This window comes from Rousettus aegyptiacus, unplaced genomic scaffold (assembly GCF_014176215.1).
Source record: "Rousettus aegyptiacus isolate mRouAeg1 unplaced genomic scaffold, mRouAeg1.p scaffold_m13_p_10, whole genome shotgun sequence".
NCBI lineage: Eukaryota > Metazoa > Chordata > Mammalia > Chiroptera > Pteropodidae > Rousettus > Rousettus aegyptiacus.
This window is the reverse complement of record NW_023416285.1, coordinates 7223212-7242562: the sequence shown is the minus strand read 5'-3', so window position 1 is coordinate 7242562 and position 19351 is coordinate 7223212. Positions and strand designations below refer to the sequence as shown.

Genomic DNA, 19351 nt, shown 5'->3' with positions numbered 1-19351 from the left:
ATGCACATCAAAATTAGCCATGGAACTGGAAAAAATACAAAAGCTCCACCTCTATAGGTTCTAATTCTATACACTGGAAGTTGGGACTAAGCTTCTGTTTTGAAGAGGAAATCTCGTAGGTCATTTTGAGTAGTTGAAGGTCTCAGTAGACCTCTGAGTTTTAGGGTTTCGATACACTGCGTACTATTCTCATAGGATTTAGAGGCTGTTTGGGCAGAGATCAGTTACTGTTGTAGCAAAAGGCAGTTAACTGACCTAACTGTCTAACCGTAAGAGAATGATCAAGAGCGTTTGACAAGCTCTCTACAGGAAGACCTTTTGGTTTTGATGCTTTGAAGTTATTTAGGGTTGACTTATCAGCCAGAGAATTCATTGAGGGAAAGACCTTTTGGTGATAATCTTTTCATAATTTAGATAAACTCAGTGGTAACATAAAATTTTTATCACTTTGAAATAGGTGGTCATAATACTGGACTTGAGCCATTGATAATTTAAAAGGTATAGAGTAAAACAAGTTAATTTAGCATCTTTCCTTATGATCTTTTTATTTAATTTAGGTATTTCAGCCCATGTTAATGGAATATTTTACCTATGAAGAGCTTAAGGATATTAAAAAGAAAGTGATTGCACAACATTGCTCTCAGAAGGATACTGCGGAACTCCTCAGAGGTTTGAACCTATGGAATCAAGCTGAGGAGAGACAGAAGTTTTTTAAATATTCTGTGGATGAAAAGTCAGATAAAGGTGAGATTCATATGCTTAAATAGTGAATGATTTATTAGTTCCAAGGCATTTTGTTTCTTGTTGCTATGAACTTAAGGTTTTGTTTGAGGAATAATTTTAGCCATTTATTTTCAAGTATAAATTTAATTGAAGACAGTAGCTTCTATCCAAGAATTTAGTGTTATAATTTAAAATCTCATATGCTTGGGCCATATGTAATTCAGTGTTTCTTGAAGGAATTTATATGTACATGTAATAATAATAATAATTGGCTGTTCAGAATTATTAAAAACTACCATATACATAGCACTTTTGCAGTATCATCCAACTTTTTGAGCTCTATTGACAATAGTGGCTGCTTTTATCCTTCCTTGTTTTTTTCATCAGTTTTCAAAATCAGTTATATTTTTTGCTCCATCCCTTCCCATGTGTCATTCTCTTGGCTTATATCCAGTAATACACAGGAAAGTGAATATAAGAGGCATAGTTTTTCTGTATACACTTACTTTGAGAAAACAAATGAGAAATGCAAATAAAATATGCCTGATTTTTTTCTTAAAAAGACTATTTTCTCATTATTCTTATTTATCTTCTGTAGCTTTGCCTTTTAAAACATGATTAAGGAAAATTGACATCCTTAGGCTAGTAAAAATTCCTTTGCTGCTTTTGTATGGGCAATATCAATGACACTTAAAATGGCTTAAAATTCTTTGAAATTGTTCCTTTTCTCTTATTTTTATTTAACAAAGTAGGTGAGATGCATGTTGAAACAAAGATGTTTTTCTAGGTTAAGCTATAATTAAACCCATAAAGCTTGTGTGCTTCACTCTGAAATTCATCTTGTGCCTTAGACACCAAGCCAAGACCTGTTGTGTCTGGTTTAATTGTAATATAACATGGGATTTAAAAGCATCATGCTTATTACATTTAATTTTTTCATTTCTTCAAAGCAAATTATAGCTGTATTATTTTTAAAATATTTGCCATTAAAAAGTTAGGTTAAAATAATTTGATCATAGCATTTCTATATTTAAGTTACTTTGTGAAGACAAATCAGATACATAAGTTCTCATATTCTTTGTAGTACTTTAATGATGACTCTTATATTTTATGTTTATTGTGTACCTTATTTGCATTTTTCTTTCAGAAAATTGCTACTAAAGTGATACATTACAGGAAATTAGACATCTAATGACTTTTTTCCTACAATAGTTGCTGATGAAAGATTCTAAATAAATGTATACTAGCATTAGAAATATTTATATTGTCTCAAATGGCTCATAAATAATATATAAGTAGGTTAGGGTACCTATAGGTTAAAGAATTCAAATTTCACAGACCTCACATGAAATGTGAAAATCAAAGAGTGAGCATAACGAAGATAGAGGAGTCAATGCATGAATAGAAAATGTGAGATTCGTGTGTCATTAAAATGCCTTGGAGATCTCATAATCTGGCTGACTCTACCCTCGTTGATTTAAAGCTGTATAATCTGTTGGGTACCTTTTCCAAATGATGCTTCTTATGCTACAAAGTGAGTATTGTTTTTTCTGTGACGCCTCTGTAAGAGGAAGTCAATTCTGTGTTCATTAGTGTAGCTCCTGCTGATGAAGTATGATTTGGGCCATGATAGTTTTAACCCTACGGGTTCTTAACAAGTTTAACATCCCCATGTTACCTCTAATCCATGTTATTTCCTTTTCACGTCTTGTAAGCTGGAAGGAGTGGATTTTAGGCACTGGATTTTATTTATAGAAATGTGATTGTAATTTCTTACGGCGTTTGCTCTCATAGCCTTTAATGTTAAAGTTTTCTCTCTTTTTTTTTTTTATTTCAGAAACGGATGTGTCAGAACAATCCACAGGTATAACCCACCTTCCTCCTGAGGTAATGCTGTCAATATTCAGTTATCTCAATCCTCAGGAATTGTGTCGCTGCAGTCAAGTGAGCACTAAGTGGTCTCAGCTGGCAAAAACTGGATCGCTCTGGAAACATCTCTACCCTGTTCACTGGGCTAGAGGTAGGTAATGGGATTCCAGTTGTTTAAAAATATTTCACTCTGTTTTCGAGATGACTATTCATAGACATTAATAAGCAAGGTCAGGGAGGGAAACTTTCATAGTTAGATTATGTATTCTTTATGCATCATTGAAAAGCTAGCAATGCTGATATAGTCATGGCTTTATTATGCGATGTGTGCAGTTTTCTTTAAAGTAATCAGGGAAAAATGGTTGGGGAGGGAATGCAAAATAATTGGCAAAATGTTGATCATTGTTGAAGATAGGTGATGAGCACGTGGGTATTCACTGTGCTACTTTTTAGATGCTATTCCTACTTTTGACTGTGTTTGGAATTTTCCGTAACAGAAAGTTAAAAATAAAATTAATAGGTTGTCAGAGCAATTCTAAATAATTCGATTGAGTATTAAAAAAATACAGAATAAATTAATTATAAAATTTAAAGATGAGGTACTATTTATGCCCGTTTTTGGTAGTGGCTTGAAATAACTGAATCTGTTTTTGTCTTTAGTATATTTTTTTGTGATTAGTAATGCTTCATTCTATAAATTGAAATTTCGTGTTAACTTCATGTGGTAAGTTACTTTTACATGTGAACAATTAAAAGAAAATTTTCTTTTCATGAACATATAGTGTAATGGGATAAATATAGCTAATATTACATATATTTTTCTGTCACTGAATTAAAATAATTTCTTCTAGGTGAGTATTAACCCAAAGTTCACATAGTTGTTTTTAGTTTTCTATAATTTGTTACTTTGACACGGAAATTTATATTTCTCGCAAAATTAAATTATGACTGATTTTAAAAGCTTTATTTTTTCCATTAATATGTAGCACTATAAAATAAGGTATTGCTAAATATTCGCTTTTTTTTTTTTTAGTGAAGTTATTTGGAGTTTTGGGTAGACAATATGATACAAATGATTAGAATTACTATTTTTATGTAGTATAAATTTTTCTGTTAGTCGTAGTATAATGAATTACTAAATGAAAGTCCAGGCAAATGTAGATCTTTTAAATATTTTTTGTTTAGCTATATTTTTAAGTAATGAAGAGTTATTGGGACTAAATGCATAATGTAGGTATTTGATAGAGATCAAACGTGGTATGCTGTGCTAGACTTCAGAGTTAACTGGATCTTAAAATGTGGCCTTTTTTTCTGTTTCAGTATGCTTAAAAAGGTCTGATCAAAATGGTTTTTATTTATTTTTATTTATTTGTAGTATTTGTTTCCAGTGGTTTTCATTCAGAATTGATTTACACCCCCTCCCCCACCCCAGGGACATTTGGAGATGTCTGTGGAGGCATTTTTGTTTGTCCAATCCGGGGATTATATACACTGGCCTCAGTGGGCGGAGGTCAGGGTTGCTGCTGAATGCCCTGCAATGCACAGGATGGCTTCCCACAACAAAGAACTACCCAGCGCAGGACATCAGTAGTGTATAGGCTGAGAAACGCTAATTAAGATGTAATGCTGGGAGTTCAGTAAATTAATTCTGCATTGTCTCGCACTTCACAGTCATATAATTTAATTGTACTCTATTCTCCAGGATCTTTATGGTTTAGTTTTACCTTAATATTTCCTTTTGACCTTTGTTCTCATCGACTTCTGAATTGCTGTCTAACTTACTGTTGAGCTGAAAGTCTTGCTTCCTTTTTTTATTAGCCATCATCATAATGGGGGTATTGCTGGAGCCAGTGTGAGGCCACAGTAAGGGAAAAAGGTTAGGTGGTTTTCAGTGTTTTCTAAAACTGCATGTAAGACCATTGATAATTATTTTTAATAGTTCTTTTTAGTACATCTGGAATTGAATTCTTTGCTTATTTAAGTGTAATCTTCTGTAACCACAGTTGACTATTTCTAATAGTAGCTAGCCCATTGCCTAGGGTTCAACTTTTTCTGTGTGCAGATATTTTTATTATAGTTTACTGTTTTGTAATGGTGGTCAGTCTAATCTTATTTTGTTCTGTTTATTTGCCGGGTAGGTGACTGGTATAGTGGCCCTGCAACCGACCTTGACACCGAGCCTGATGAGGAATGGGTGCAAAATAGAAAAGATGAAAGTCGCGCTTTTCAGGAATGGGACGAAGATGCCGACATAGACGAATCTGGTAAGCCTTGTTCGGAATTCAAGTTATGACACGGAGCTTTAATAAATAATACCACATTTAATAATTAAGTACTTAGGTGTGAGCATTTATGTACTTCGTGTTTTCTAAAGAAATTGGTGTTTTTTTAAGCCTACTACTTTTTAAAATTTGGAGGTATAATTAGCAAATTTAAAATGTACTCTGTTTAAAGTAATTTTTAAATATGTGTGTGGTTGTTTCCCATGTTTTTATATTTAAATACTTTAAAAAATCAGAAAACGATAGGTTTTTTCCTTATTGAAATAATGTACATTCGTTATGTTCAGTGCTTTTCAGTTTACAATATATTTTTTAGAGCCATTTCATTCGTTCAGTTCAGTGGTATTTATTGAGACACATGTGGCCCACAGGAAGGAGCATGAAACTGTTTATTCATTTGTAAACAGTAAACCATTTGCCTCACGTGGTTGTTGTAAAATTGAGAAGTAACATATATGAAAATCTTTTGCAAATGGTAAAGATTTGTAAAAACTAGTGTAGCCATTATTTAAGTATTGTGGGAGAATTCAAGGGTAAATAAGACTTTTTCTCTACCCTTGAACTCACAGGTGAAAATTTAGAATACACAATCCTTAATTCAAAAGTACATAATCAAAAATGAATTTTAATAGAGATGCAGAAGGATGCTATTTGGGAATATGGAGGAGGAAGATATAAAATTTGTCTTTGATATTCAGATAATAATTACTAGAAGATGATAAACTAGGAACAAAAAATTAACAGATAAAATATTCTACTTGGTAAAACTGAATCTATAGGAAATTTTTGTTTATAAGTTACCTACTAAAAAAATAGTAAGGTGGTCTGGCAAAGTAAAGACTATACATATAAAGATTATTCTTTCAACAGCAAGTTTTTTTTTTTTTTTTTTTAATGAAATGAAGGTGCCACATTTTGGTATAGTTTTGAACCTTTGGAAGGTGCTATATAAAGAAGAAAGGGATCTGTCCCAGTTAGATTTGATGACGGGCTTGCCCTGTGGCAGGCACTTTTTGGGCAGGATGTTAATAGTGAAAAAGGAAAAATCCCTGGCCTTGTTTAACTTAAAATTGGAGAGAATAGGCAGACAATAAACAGACAAAATATATACAATATTAGATAGTGTCAAGTGCTGTGGATAAAAATAAAGAAGGGAAGTGCCAGAAAGAGAGGAAGGAAGTTATGATTTTAAATAAAGAGATTAGTTAAGGTCCCTTAGAAATCTGAGCAAATATTTCAAGGAAGTAAGGTCTTTACTTAGATGTCACCTTAGGGAAGACTTGATTTGTCCATTCAAGAAAATTAATTTATGATACCCATGTTGAGTTTTAAAGGCTTTACCAAACTTAGTGTATTTGCCTCAACCCTTGAAGACAGCTGTAGAGAAGGCCGTCGTTCTCCGTCCTGTCGAAAGGGAAAGGCTAAGGCTGCGACGATGAAGCCTCTCTGAGGTGATAGGACTGAGCTCTGGCCCTACCTCGTTCTAGTGGTTTTTCCGGCGTGGCCGTCTTTGTTCGTCCTTCAGAGAAGTGATTGTATGTTGTTATTCTTCATGGGATGCTTGTTATTTATTTATTTACGATTTCACAGTAAATACACATTTAGATAAGGAAGGCCACAAAAACCAGAATCATTTGGGAATAAATTTAGAGTAGAATAAATAGAGTTAACTGGAAGTTATATTTATGCCAGTATTTTATGTATGTTTGGCTAAAGGAGGAATTTAGGATAATATCTGTAAACATGGAACCACTGGTTACAAATTCAGAATTATCCTTTCTAGTTATATTCCTTTTGCCCAGCTACATTTTTTTTTTCTTTTAATATGACTTCCTTAACTTATTCTGTTAAACTGTTTTATGTTTAGAGACATTCAAGTTAGGTCTTCAGGTAAGCATAACAACAATGGGACCCTGAGCAAGGTGATAAAATTACTAGTTTATTCTTTTTAATGTATTTAGTGTGTTTTTTTCTTTATATCAAATTGGAGTTTGTAGGGTTCTTTTTTACTGTTATGTTTGTTGTAACAGTAGTGCATCCTGTTGTAAATATTCAAGTTCTGTAGAAGTTATTAAACAAAATGCAAAAACCATGCTCATTTTTAACTTCTTAAAAATTCTGAGGGACTTTGCTTGATTCATTGTGACCAGGATATCTTAATTGTTTCAGATCTCTTCTAGCTCTGTCTCCTATTTAAGTAAAATAATAAACGATCTGTTTATTCTGGCTCATTTTTCTTTTGATATTCTCTATTCTCTTGAATAACTCCTGCTGTTCTTCAAGTATTCAAAGTTTTTTTTCCAAAACCATTTTCAGCACCCGAAACTAGAGTTATTTTTAACTTTCCTCTGCTACCTATCTTGATATGAAAATCACCTTCAACCTTGAAGTATATGAAAAAAATTTTCATTTTTATTCTTATTGTAAACTTTTTTCCTTCTATCTCTTTTTAGTTGATGTCAAACCTGTTATATGTTAAGTCTTGGAGAGTGAGACCTTGTCCATTTACCTTGCTTTGCATACATAAGGGAGTTTAAGGATAGCAAAAAATGTTTCATATTTAATGATTCGGTGATTCCTTGAGTAACCTAATTATAATTAGTGTATCACATTCTTTTGAATTCATTTTGTAGAAGAGTCTGCAGAGGATTCGATGGCTATCAGCATTGCACAAATGGAAAAACGTTTACTCCATGGATTAATTCATAATGTTCTGCCGTATGTTGGTACTTCTGTCAAAACTTTAGTGTTAGCATACAGCTCTGCAGTTTCCAGCAAAATGGTATGTATAAATTATCACTAGTTTGGGTATTAATAAAAAGTAGCAACGATCTAAATTTGATTTCCTTATTCCTGAGTTTAATTAAGGAAAAAAAAACTTTACCCATGAGAGTTCCTTCCCAGGGGTAGGCGTAAACTGCTGACTTTCATATTATTTCATTTCAATTCTCACAGTAATCCTTGTACATAGATATACCATTGTCTACACATTATAGAAAAGGATACAGAGACTAGGAGGGGTTCAACAGTTTGTTCAGCTTTGCAGATGTTAAGTGACGAAGCCCAGCTTTTTATAATTCTTTATACTATGTGACTCATGGTAAGATGGGCAAGTGAGATTAAATCTCTGCTTTCTAAAAATGTATCTTGTGATGTCCCACATCAGAGTATCCTTGGATGTTCCTTCAAAACGTAAATATCCTGGGTCTAAGCTCACAATTACAATTACTAAAGCAGATTCTCTGGAGTTCAGGCCCAGAATATATACTGGTAATGCAGATTTGAAGTGATTTTTACATGTACAGAAATTTGAAAACTGCTGGATTGTATTATTTGCTAAATGTTCTCTGCTTGTCTAACTAAAAGTCTGTAAGTCTTCACAGTGACTTTTTTCCCCCTTAGGTTAGGCAGATTTTGGAGCTTTGTCCTAATCTGGAGCATCTGGATCTTACCCAAACTGATATTTCAGATTCTGCATTTGACAGGTCAGTTATTTTTGAATATTTAAATATGATGTCTAATTGTGAATCAGTGGAATTATTCCTCATTTGCATAATTGTAATTTGATTTTACTGTTACTTTTTAATGTTAAATCTTAGATGGGTATGACTGTAACTGGTTAGTACCATCTAGTTCTTTGCCTCATGTCCATATGTCCCGGCCGATCCCAAACTCCAATCTGTAACATCCTGTCATCCGTATAGTCCTACAGCATGTCTAGGCCTTTGAGCCTTGCCATGCAACCATGTAGATTGGCACAAATATTTTTAAGACGTATACAGTTTAATTTGGGTTCCAAGTACCATTTGGCAAAGCTCCCTGTTACATTCTTCATATTTATTCTGAAACTGGGCACACTCTTCACAGATTTTATTTCTTTTTGCTCCATCTCACTCTTCTCTTTTTCAACCTAGTGTTTGTCTCAGCGCCTCTCTTCCCATTTCTGAGAGAGAGCTGCACCCTTCTCTGGCTAGGGCTCATCTCTGCCGCTTCCTAGAGCTTGTTTCCTCTGGTTCTTTCTCCATTGATGACTAGTTTCTCTCTTCCTTTCATGTGTGTACAGCTTTTCCTCTGCTGGTTACTTTTTAGCAAAGTAAACTAAGTCTTCTCCTTTCCTAGCTTTTAGGTTAGCAACACTCTTAGTTCCTAATCACTCTTACGTGTTTTTGTATCTCTAACATCTAAAATAGTGCCTGACTTTATATATTCAGTAACAGTTTGATTGATTACATTAGATTTAAAAATCCTTGTTTAGTTTCCATCACTTACATATAATCAAATGCTTTTGAAGAATTTTAACAATATCCACTAATAGTCTTGTTACCTCTTAATTATAGCTGGTCTTGGCTTGGTTGCTGCCAGAGTCTTCGGCATCTTGATCTGTCTGGATGTGAAAAAATCACAGATGTGGCTCTAGAGAAGATTTCTAGAGCTCTTGGAATTCTAACATCTCATCAGAGTGACCTTTTGAAAACTTCTGCAAGCAAAATTACTTTGACTACATGGAAAAATAAAGACATTACCATGCAGTCCAGCAAGCAGTATGCTTGTCTGCATGATTTAACTAACAAGGGCATTGGAGAAGAAATAGATAATGAACACCCCTGGACTAAGCCTATATCTTCTGAAGATTTCACTTCTCCTTATGTGTGGATGTTAGATGCTGAAGATCTGGCCGATATCGAAGATGCGGTAGAATGGAGACATAGAAATGTTGACAGTCTCTGTGTAATGGAAACGGCTTCCAACTTAAATTGTTCTTCCTCTGGTTGTTACAGTAAGGACATCGTTGGACTAAGGACTAGCATCTGCTGGCAGCAGCATTGTGCTTCTCCAGCCTTTGCGTACTGTGGTCATTCATTTTGTTGTACAGGAACAGCTCTAAGAACTATGTCAGCACTCCCAGAGTCTTCCGCAGCATGTAGAAAAGCAAGGACTAGACTGCTGAGGGAAAAAGACTTGTTGCTTTACTCTGGGAGTGAAAAATCTGAACAAGAGACTGGCCGTGCGCTCCTGTTTCTCAGTTTGTCTGGATGTTATCAGATCACAGACCATGGTCTCAGGTAAGTAATCAGTTGTAGAGTATTAGGACATGGACATGTTCTCACTCTCAATGGACTATAAAAATGTGAATCTAAGTCATGCCTTTTAGCTTACTTATTTAACAACAAAAGTTAACCAAGATTTGTCCTGCGTCAGAGTGGTGGAACAGTATAATTTCAGCATGAAGTGTCATTTCAGTTCAAATAGTATGTGATACGTGGAAAAACATAAATACAAAAGTTTGGTAAATGTTTAGCGAATGCCTACAACATATTTTCTAAGGTGCTTTAGTGGACGTAAAGATGAATAAGATTAAGAACTTTCACCCTCATACACTTGTAATAGAGAAGAAAACATGTATACCATATCCCGTGGCTGTGTATTATTTGTGTACATTCTTTAGGAGATTTTGAATAAACATTCTGAGAGGATCAGAGAAGTGAGAAACCTTGCATCCAACTGTGGCGAACGATCAGAAAATGTAATGAATAAATGGCACAGAATTGAGCTTGAAGATGAGATTTTGATAGGTGGCAGAAGAGACCATCCCACTGAGCAGGCTGGGGCCACCGAGCACACAGGAGAGCACTGTGTTCCCTGCCGTCAGGTCACTTATGTGGTGGTGGTTCTCGGCATTAACAATGAGCAGTAATTATTACCTTCGATACGAACCTTTGGAGATTGAACATATGTTTTCTGTTTTACTTTGTGATAGATTTATTTACTTATTTATTTTTTACCTTGTAACAGAGTTGAATTTTACTAGGGCTCTTTCATAATGAGGTAACCGACATGCTAAACAGTGAAAATTCATCCAGCACACATTCTACTACGTCTTCTTTTTAAGTGTGATCTTTTGCAGATTAAATTGGACTCAGTGGGGGAAATGTTCAAAGGAGACTGGGTACTGCAGTCTGGTCGTCATGAAGGATATGTATTGCGGAGGAATAGTGAGAGAGAAGCCATGACAAAGTTTGAATTCAGGGCACAATTCATTTAGAGGGCGGGGACACACAGGAACTGTCTTACCTGATGCTGTTTGAACTGGTGGATAATCAAAAAGGTTGCGGTCCGAGTGCTTGTGGGCTCTTTCCATCAGGTTTTCTTTAAGGGATCTTTCTGAATCGTTTGGGTATTTATTGAGCTCCTCCTACGTGACTGGCCTGTTCTAATTACCAAGGAGCCGGAGTATAAGACAGATTTCCTTCTTTCCTAGAGTTTATCATCTAATGGTAGAATCAGTGAACATAAAATAGCAAATTGAATGTTCTGAAGAAAAGTACAGTAGAGTTACAGGATAGAGAATACTGAGAATCCTTCATATTTGATGGGTATGAAAGGCCTTGAAAGAATGCATTTTGTGAGTAGATTAGAATGAAGGTAACTTTGTGTGCATTTCCTGGGAAAGAAGCTAAGGGAATAAATAGGAAATGCCAATTTAATACTTAGAAAGCATTTTTTGCATTCATTACGTTGGCCTAAAAAGTTGTTCAGTTAACCAGTTACACAAGTAAATACACCCATGTCAACAGGTTAGAGAACAAATACAGTTCATGCAAGCATTCAGACAGTCCATGGGAGCGGAAGTGCTAGTCGGGAGCAGCCAGCGTATCCTTCTGCGTTAGTCATTATGTTCTATTCGGGGATGACTAGTATGAGTTCTGGCAAGTCGGTTTCATGGGGCTTGTTAAAAGCATTGACTATACAAATTTAGGTGGAAAATCAAAGTTTTGAACTAAATCAAAGCCGTAAGGAACAGATAGTGTCGTGTGTAGTCTTAATGTGGCGTTTTAAGGTCTTCATAGAAATGAAAGGAAATGAAATAAACCTTGGCTGTCATTGAATAAAGATAACATCCTATGTGAGTCTTTAACCTTCTCTGGGCCCCTCACAATGCCCGGTACAGAGTCCTCTTTCTCTCCGTGAACCCATGGTAACTGCTCAGCTTTTGCAGGCAGCGTATGTAGTTGGGGCTTACTTTTTTCTTTCTTTCTTTCTTTCTTTTTTTTTTTTAAATCCAGTCCAACATTCTGCTATGTAATTGATCTGTTTAGACCATTCACATTTTTAATGTAATTATTGATATGGTTAAATTGATGCCTGCTGTCTTGCTGTTTGTTTTTCCCTTGTTTTGTCTTTTCTTTATTCTTGTTTTGTCTCTTTCTGATGTCTTTTGGACTTGTTAGGTACTTTTTAGTGTCTGTTTTGTCTGCGATATTTGCTAGTCCCTCATTGGTTTAGTGTTTGCTTCAGGGTTTCTGTGCATCTTTTAAAAAATTGTGGTGAAATATACACATCATAAAGCTTTGTCCAATCTGGGGGATTATATACACTTCTTCATATCCTCACTTCTTACAAAAAAGACGACAGGTAAATATAACACACAGAAACACACACACACACACACACACACACACACACACACACACCCTTCTCTAGCTAGACTCAGCTATTTCTCTAAGATACCATTTTTCTCATCTCTAAACATTTGCATTTTCTCTCTCTAACATACATTTATTGGCTGACTTCTGTTCGTTTCTGTCTCTCACAGTTTAAATGTCACTTCTTAGGGACAACCTTTTGTGACAGCCCCCTACCTCCCCGCCTCCCCTTCTGTATAATTCCAGAAGTACATTTATCATATGGTATTATAATCGCTTATTTACTTTTGATTAGTTTGATTTCCCGCTCAGCTCAGTGAGGCCAGTGAGTTTACCAATGATTTGTGTACTTAAAGTATACTTGTGACATGAAGTTTTATATTCCATGCAGTCTGTCCTCAGTGTGCTGAAAAATTTTTAAGTTTTAGAGCATGAAAGCAATCTCTACATTGAGCTACCTTCTGAGAACTTCTACACCACTTTTTAAAAGCTGTTTCATTTTTCATTAGGAGCTATTCAACTTTATAGGAAAAAAAAGAATTAGTAAGTAACCTTTAAATCCTGTATTGTTTTCCTTTAGAGACTGCTGTCTCTAACTGCTGCGACCCAGGCAAGCCACTAAGATTCTGAGTTGCCACTATTGTTCATTTAAACTGCACGGGTGGAATGAGGAAATCTTTGACTCGAAAAAACAAAAACAAAACAATTCTTTTCAGTCAGTTTTAAGAGGAAGTGTGCATTTAAATCTCTCGTGGGTGTTAGGGTTTTGTTAAACTGTTTTTAATAGATCAGTTTTCTCTTTTATACATGCAGTTACGTAACTGAAATGTGCTAATCTTCGCCATTCAGTACCCCTCACTGAATATATATTTCCGTCATTTTTTCTAATCTCAATAGTTTACATACTTTTACTTATCTTTTCTAATTTCTATGAACCTGCATAATTATATATATTATTTTTTTTACTAAATTTATTGTATTGTTTCTCGACATCCTGTCGAGATTAGTTTCTAATTTCCCAGTTTTTGCCGTTGTGGGACCCCTTTAAGCATTATTGTGTGGAAAGTGAATGTTCTCAGTTTTGTTCTTGATATTTTTCAGCGCGGCCGTTGTCATTTTAGCCAACTTCTTATTTTATCCTATTTATATAAATGTTTTTATTCTTGTAATATATGCTATCAGAGGTTTTCATTTTTATTGAAATGTAATTCACATACTGTTCAGTTTATCTTTTTAAAGTATACAAATCATAGGTTTTAAGGTATTCACGGGATTGGCAACCATCACCACTATCAAATTCAGAAACATTGTCATCAGACTAAAATGCAGCCCGAGACTCGTTAGCAGACCCTCCTCACGGCGCTGCGCCCCCAGCTGCTGGCAGACACCTGTCTGCTTTGTGTCTCTGTGCTCCCCTCTGCCTCTTTTGGACATTTCATATCGATGGCATCATGCAGCGTATGGCCTTTTGTGTCTGGCTTTTTTCACGTAGCATGTTTTCAAGGTTCGTTTATGCTGCAGCGTGTGTCAGTACTTTATGGCTGTGTAGTATTTAATGTTATAGATAACTACGTTTTGTTTATCCATTCATTCATTAACTGACATTTCGGTGGTTTCCACTTTTTGGCTCATATGAATGTTGCTGTGAACATTCGTTTGCATTTTGTGTGCACATGTATTTTCAGTTCTCTTAGGTATACATCCAAGGGAGTCATTGTTGGGTCAAATGCTAACACTATAACTTTTTGAGGAACTACCAAACTGATAGGTAATTTTCTTGATAATTTTTATTAAGACAATCTGGGAGTACAGTGAAGATTACAGTTCCAGGATTCAGGACTTCCTTTCTCTAAGAATTTAGGTACTATAATGTTCTTATAAAAAAAAAAAATTCATAAGCTTGTTTATTGAATATCTTTAGGAAAAATGTAGAAAGTGTTCTCAATTAAATGTATTTCTGCATAAGTTAAAGTTATCGTGATTTATAGAAACTCTAAAGTTTTCTCATTATCAAATTGAAAGTTCTATTAATAGTGGTCTGGCAGACCATCAGATTACATTCGTTTTTATAGATCAACATATGTAATTGTCTAATTGTTTCTCTTCCAGGGTTTTGACTCTGGGAGGAGGGCTGCCTTACTTGGAGCATCTTAATCTCTCTGGCTGTCTTACCGTGACCGGTGCAGGCCTGCAGGATCTGGTTTCAGCTTGTCCTTCTCTAAATGATGAATACTTCTACTACTGTGACAACATTAACGGTAACGCCTTTTAACAAGGAGATCATTTTGAAGGAAGTGCTTTTAAACATTTTGACAGTTCTGATCATTCTTAGCTTTCTATTTAGTTTTCTAGATTAATAATTACCAAACTTTTTTATTTTCAGATTTAGCCCTTTATATTTGATAAAATTTAAAAATCATGTACATTTTCATTAATTAGGTACTTTTTTTTTTGCAGATTTTTGAGATATATAATAGTTTAGTCATTCCAAAATGGCAAGTTGTTGTCAAAATACTAAAATTCTTATAAAGTTTTGAGAAATTCCTTTAGAATGCTATGGTACTCATTAACAATTTAGAGGTATGATTTCTTAGGGACGATAGACTCAGTTTTCTTGTAGAACTTTATAAAATGTAGTAGTAAAAGGAGGACTTCGGTAATGTGAGTTCCTCAGGGATGCTTGGTTCCAGATAAATCATGGAAGACTGAGGATAGTGGTCCAGAGGGCAGCATTGGGGAAGAGGCCGAGGTGCCTTAGGCCTGACTCAGAGTCTGGGAGTATCTTGAAGATTGATTCCTGAACCCACTTTTAGCAATCATCAGATGAGCATTACTTGAGTTATTTTGTTTCGTTCTGATTTTTAAGCCTACCCTTACTGTACCCCACAACGAGCCTCTTCGGTAAGCTTTTGCAGAGTACATTCAGTGCCCTTTTGAGCATTTGATAGTCACTGGTAGGGACCGAAGTTCTCAAGCATAAAAAGCTGCTCCTCAGTTGTTAGTAAACGGCAAGTCAATCTGTGTTTATAACTGGAAAAAAAATGTAGATGGTTCAGATTCTTCTATGCACCTGTCTTCTAATGCCATGTATTGCTGTCTTTGAGAGTCCAGTTCTTCTTAAGATGATGGTTTCTCTCAGGCAGAACAATGGACAGGAAGGAGCCAGGAAGACTAGAGGAATGTTCTTTTTAATGACATACCAGTAGGCAAAGAAGTTAACAAATCTGCTGTTTCTCAGAGATTAGGTTTTCCTTAAAGTACGTATGAGGAGACGAGATAGCAGCTCTCCGATTTCTGGAATCACATTGGTGACGCAGGAGGTGAACCCTCGTGCTCTGAAGTAGCGACACTAAGTTGGAGCATTTCTTTTACTGTTTGTTGCCCTTAGTATATAGTCAAGGAAGGGGGAAGTGAATGCCTGAAATCTTCGTTGCTACCTAAGCGTACGAAAGTATGATCACTATGGTGAAGCACGTGCTTCTCATGTGGATTCAGTGAGTTTGAAAAGGGAGATTTTTTTTTTTTTTTTTAATGCGCAGTCATGTCATTGTAGGTGCAGAGTTGTACATTGTTGTACTTCTTAAGGCTTACGGGCCATATGAAAAGTCAGTAAGCAATTATTTTTATAAGAAAAGCATTTTATTTGTTTGTTGACCTTGAATTACCCACATAGATTTTCGTATAGGTTATGCTCATGGGAATAAATTTTACAACCTAACTTGTTACATTTATTTTTGGGTATATAGATGTCATGAGGTGGGGGAGATTGGTTTCAGTTCGTTTTAATGATCTGTGTACTTGTTCTGTGTAATTTTTAAAACTTTTTGAAATAATTTAGATGATGGGATAAAGTTAAATGCTTGAAATCTTCTGCATTTTGTCAGGATGTTAGCATTCCTTTCATCTCAACTGGTTTTGAATATATAAATTTTAAAGCGTTCCGGAGGAGCTGACTCATTCCTTTTGTTGAATGTAAGAATTTTTTTTGATGAGTGAGTGGTAATTTTCAATAAATGAATTTTAATGAAGATATCTGAATTTGAAAGATTTGGAACTAATTTGACAGTGATTGTGTAACCCAATATTAAGGCTCCTTTTACAGCTTCCTAAAGCATGATTTGGGAAAATGGAAATCCTTTAAAGTTTACAAGGTGACCTGTCATGTCACCTGAGTTCCAGAGTTCTAGCCAGTGCTCTTCAAGCAGGGCTCTGGTGCAGTCTGTTCCTTGGAAGGACAGTGGACAGCCTAGGAAGTGCCAGGATAGAGTTGCACCACATCCAGCTTTGCAAGATGACACAATCCAGTATCTTTTACTGCAGCTCATCCTGTACAGTCAATATTTAGTGATTGCTCAGGGGGCCCCCTTTTTGTTATTATTTTTATTATTTTTGAAAGTAGTTAATATACACTATACATGGTCTTAGAATAATAGAGCATATTTAAGTGACAAGTTATACTTAAATATTTGAGAATAACATTTAACTAAAAATATATTTTGTCAAAAGAAAGTTTACATAGCTAACTACTAGGTTACTAACTAAAAAAAGTAAATACTGATAAACCATTCATTACCTAAATAATAAGTGACAATAATTCAAGCAGAATGATCTGTTTCCTAAGCATTAGCACAGATTTTGGAGAAGATAATTTAGTAATCAAATATTTAAACAGTATTTACTATGAGGAAGACATTGTACTAAACATTGATATAAAATGCCATTTTTGACTCTTCTGAATGATCCTTTATGACATTTAAATTTGTTATTTGAAAAAGTTAACATTTAAATACAAAAAAAATTTAAATTGTTTAAGAAGTGTTAAATGGAATTGCATAGTTTTAGAGCTCTGACATGCATTTGAACAATGATAGGAAATAAACTTTTTGTATTGATTTGCATTTCAATTTATGTATAATTTATGAATTAAGATAGATTAGCTCATAGTTCTGGAGGTGACACAGTCTCAGATGATTTGCTCTCTTATGTTTCTAACTTAAGTTAAAGAGGAATTACAGGTAAGTGAAGGTAAGTGCAGATGTACAGTCTAAGTGATGCACTTAAAATTCAGGAGAAACAAGTCGCTCAGTAATAAACAGTTGGGAAAATAACTACAGCTACTGTTATAGTGCTTTAAATCTAATATTTAAAAAATGCTTTTTTACAAAATTTGTTCTTTAGCATGCATTTAAAGATTTACTTAATACGAATGATTATGCAAATTTTATTTTTCTATTTTTTATTCTTTAATGTAACTTAGCCCTCATATATTATAACCGTTTGAGTTTTCTGTCTTGCGTGGAGATAGACATTTGCTGGTGTAAGTCAGATGTCTGAAGGGCGCTGCCTTTGGAATCAGTGTCTGCGAAGCACAGCTGTCTCCTCGAGCTGCGGGGCGACATGACTTACCTTAGCTGTGTTTCCAGTGCTGCCTCACGCCTTCTGGTCTCCATTTATTCTGTGATCCATTTAGTCCCTTTTCTGCTCAGTCTTTCTGTGATGCTTGAAGATCTTACTGTTAACATTACTTACGATCTCCATGCTTTGGAAATTGCTGTTCTCCTATTTTATGCAATATGAGACCAACCGAAGTTAAAGACGGTGGTCGTCTTCACTTTCAGTTTGCCTCAGGCCCGCAGCAGCATAAACTCTCTTCGTGGGTGACATCACTTTCATGGATTACTAGGATCAGACATGTGCTCTGCTGTTGGCCTTGTGATGGGATTGTAGTTTTGAGGTAGCTACTGTTTCAGTACCTGTAGGCTTCTCTAGATAGAGCCTACTTTCACATTTGAAAACACTGATAAATTAATTCCTTCTACACTATACACTTAGAATCCCATTGAAACATAGTCATTCTAGTACATATTTGAGGGCGAGGGCACATTTTACATCAGTGTGAGCAAGAACTTTGGGGAACAAGGAGAAGCTGGCAAATAAAGTCGGTTTACTTTCTACCTAGTAAGGGACACATGTTTTTATTTCTACATTTTTCTTTCCCTGTTTTCCCTACCACCTTTCCTTAGCCTTTGAGAGCGGACAATGACCCAGGGAGCTAGGGTGGAGACTGAGGCTTCTTGGCCCCTGTCATTTGGGGAAGATGGTGAAAAGCTGTGTGGTATTGGGAAAGATAAGGCTCTCGAATAGTTTCCTTAATCCACTTGGCTCTTTCGAAGGCTCCGTTTTTGTTCTCTCCCTTGAAAAGCAGTGGCATCCCTCACGTTTATTGCTTTCAGTCATTGTTTATGATTTTTTTCCCAGGCCACTGTTGAATTCTATATAATGTTTCTTCTTTATGATTCCGTCCTTTTTAAAAATCGCGATATAGACATTTGGAAGTATTTTAGGGACTTTTAGTTTAACAAATTATATGGAAGTCCCCATGTCTCTTTCCTCTTATTTCTCCTTGAAAAAAAAAATTGGAATAGAGCTAAATACTGAGAAACTGATAATCAGATAATTTTTTTGCAGAAACCACCAGCATAAGCATTTTCTTACAGGGGCTGAATGTCAGGGCAGGATGATGGTGGTGACGCAGGGCATTGGGCCTGCGAAGGGCGCTGGGTGGTTGGTGGGTGGAGCAGCGACCCCGCGTGTAAGGGCTGAGGTAAGACGAGGCGGGGGCGTTGGCAGTACAAGAGCAGAAAATACATCCACAGAGAAAACCCGGTGAAATGCTGACAGGAAGAAGAGTTTCAAACCGTGGGATTCCTTCTCAGGGCATTTCTAATAAACCCTGGTCATATGTTCCAAGAAACTGTATTTTGACTTTGCTGAAGATGACTAACCTCGTGTCTTATTTTCGGGGAAAAATAATCTCAACAAAATTGCTACTTTGTGAATTTTAAATGTTTGACACAGTCGACTCATGTAAAAAATAGAACGGATTTTAATTTTGATTAAGTGAAAATGGGCTCGTAATTCAATTTTATATTTGATATAATTTTAGACTTTTTATTGTGGAAAAAATTTAACATGTAAACATGCAGTAACGACTTCCTGTGTAGCACGGCATCAGCAGTGATAGACCCGGGTCAGTCTTTCATGGCCCCTGGC

At 35.5% G+C, this 19351-nt stretch overlaps 1 protein-coding gene across 1 annotated transcript in view; it reads left to right on the top strand.

The window, feature by feature from the left end:
- Nucleotides 1–19351, top strand: part of FBXL5 (F-box and leucine rich repeat protein 5) — a 33113-nt gene that overhangs the window by 11611 nt on the left and 2151 nt on the right. The window contains exons 4-10 of the mRNA XM_016138413.2: nucleotides 558–744; nucleotides 2561–2743; nucleotides 4731–4856; nucleotides 7508–7656; nucleotides 8277–8359; nucleotides 9212–9937; nucleotides 14408–14556. Of these exons, the coding sequence (XP_015993899.2) occupies nucleotides 558–744; nucleotides 2561–2743; nucleotides 4731–4856; nucleotides 7508–7656; nucleotides 8277–8359; nucleotides 9212–9937; nucleotides 14408–14556 (1603 nt within the window). The remainder of the gene's footprint in view (nucleotides 1–557; nucleotides 745–2560; nucleotides 2744–4730; nucleotides 4857–7507; nucleotides 7657–8276; nucleotides 8360–9211; nucleotides 9938–14407; nucleotides 14557–19351) is intronic.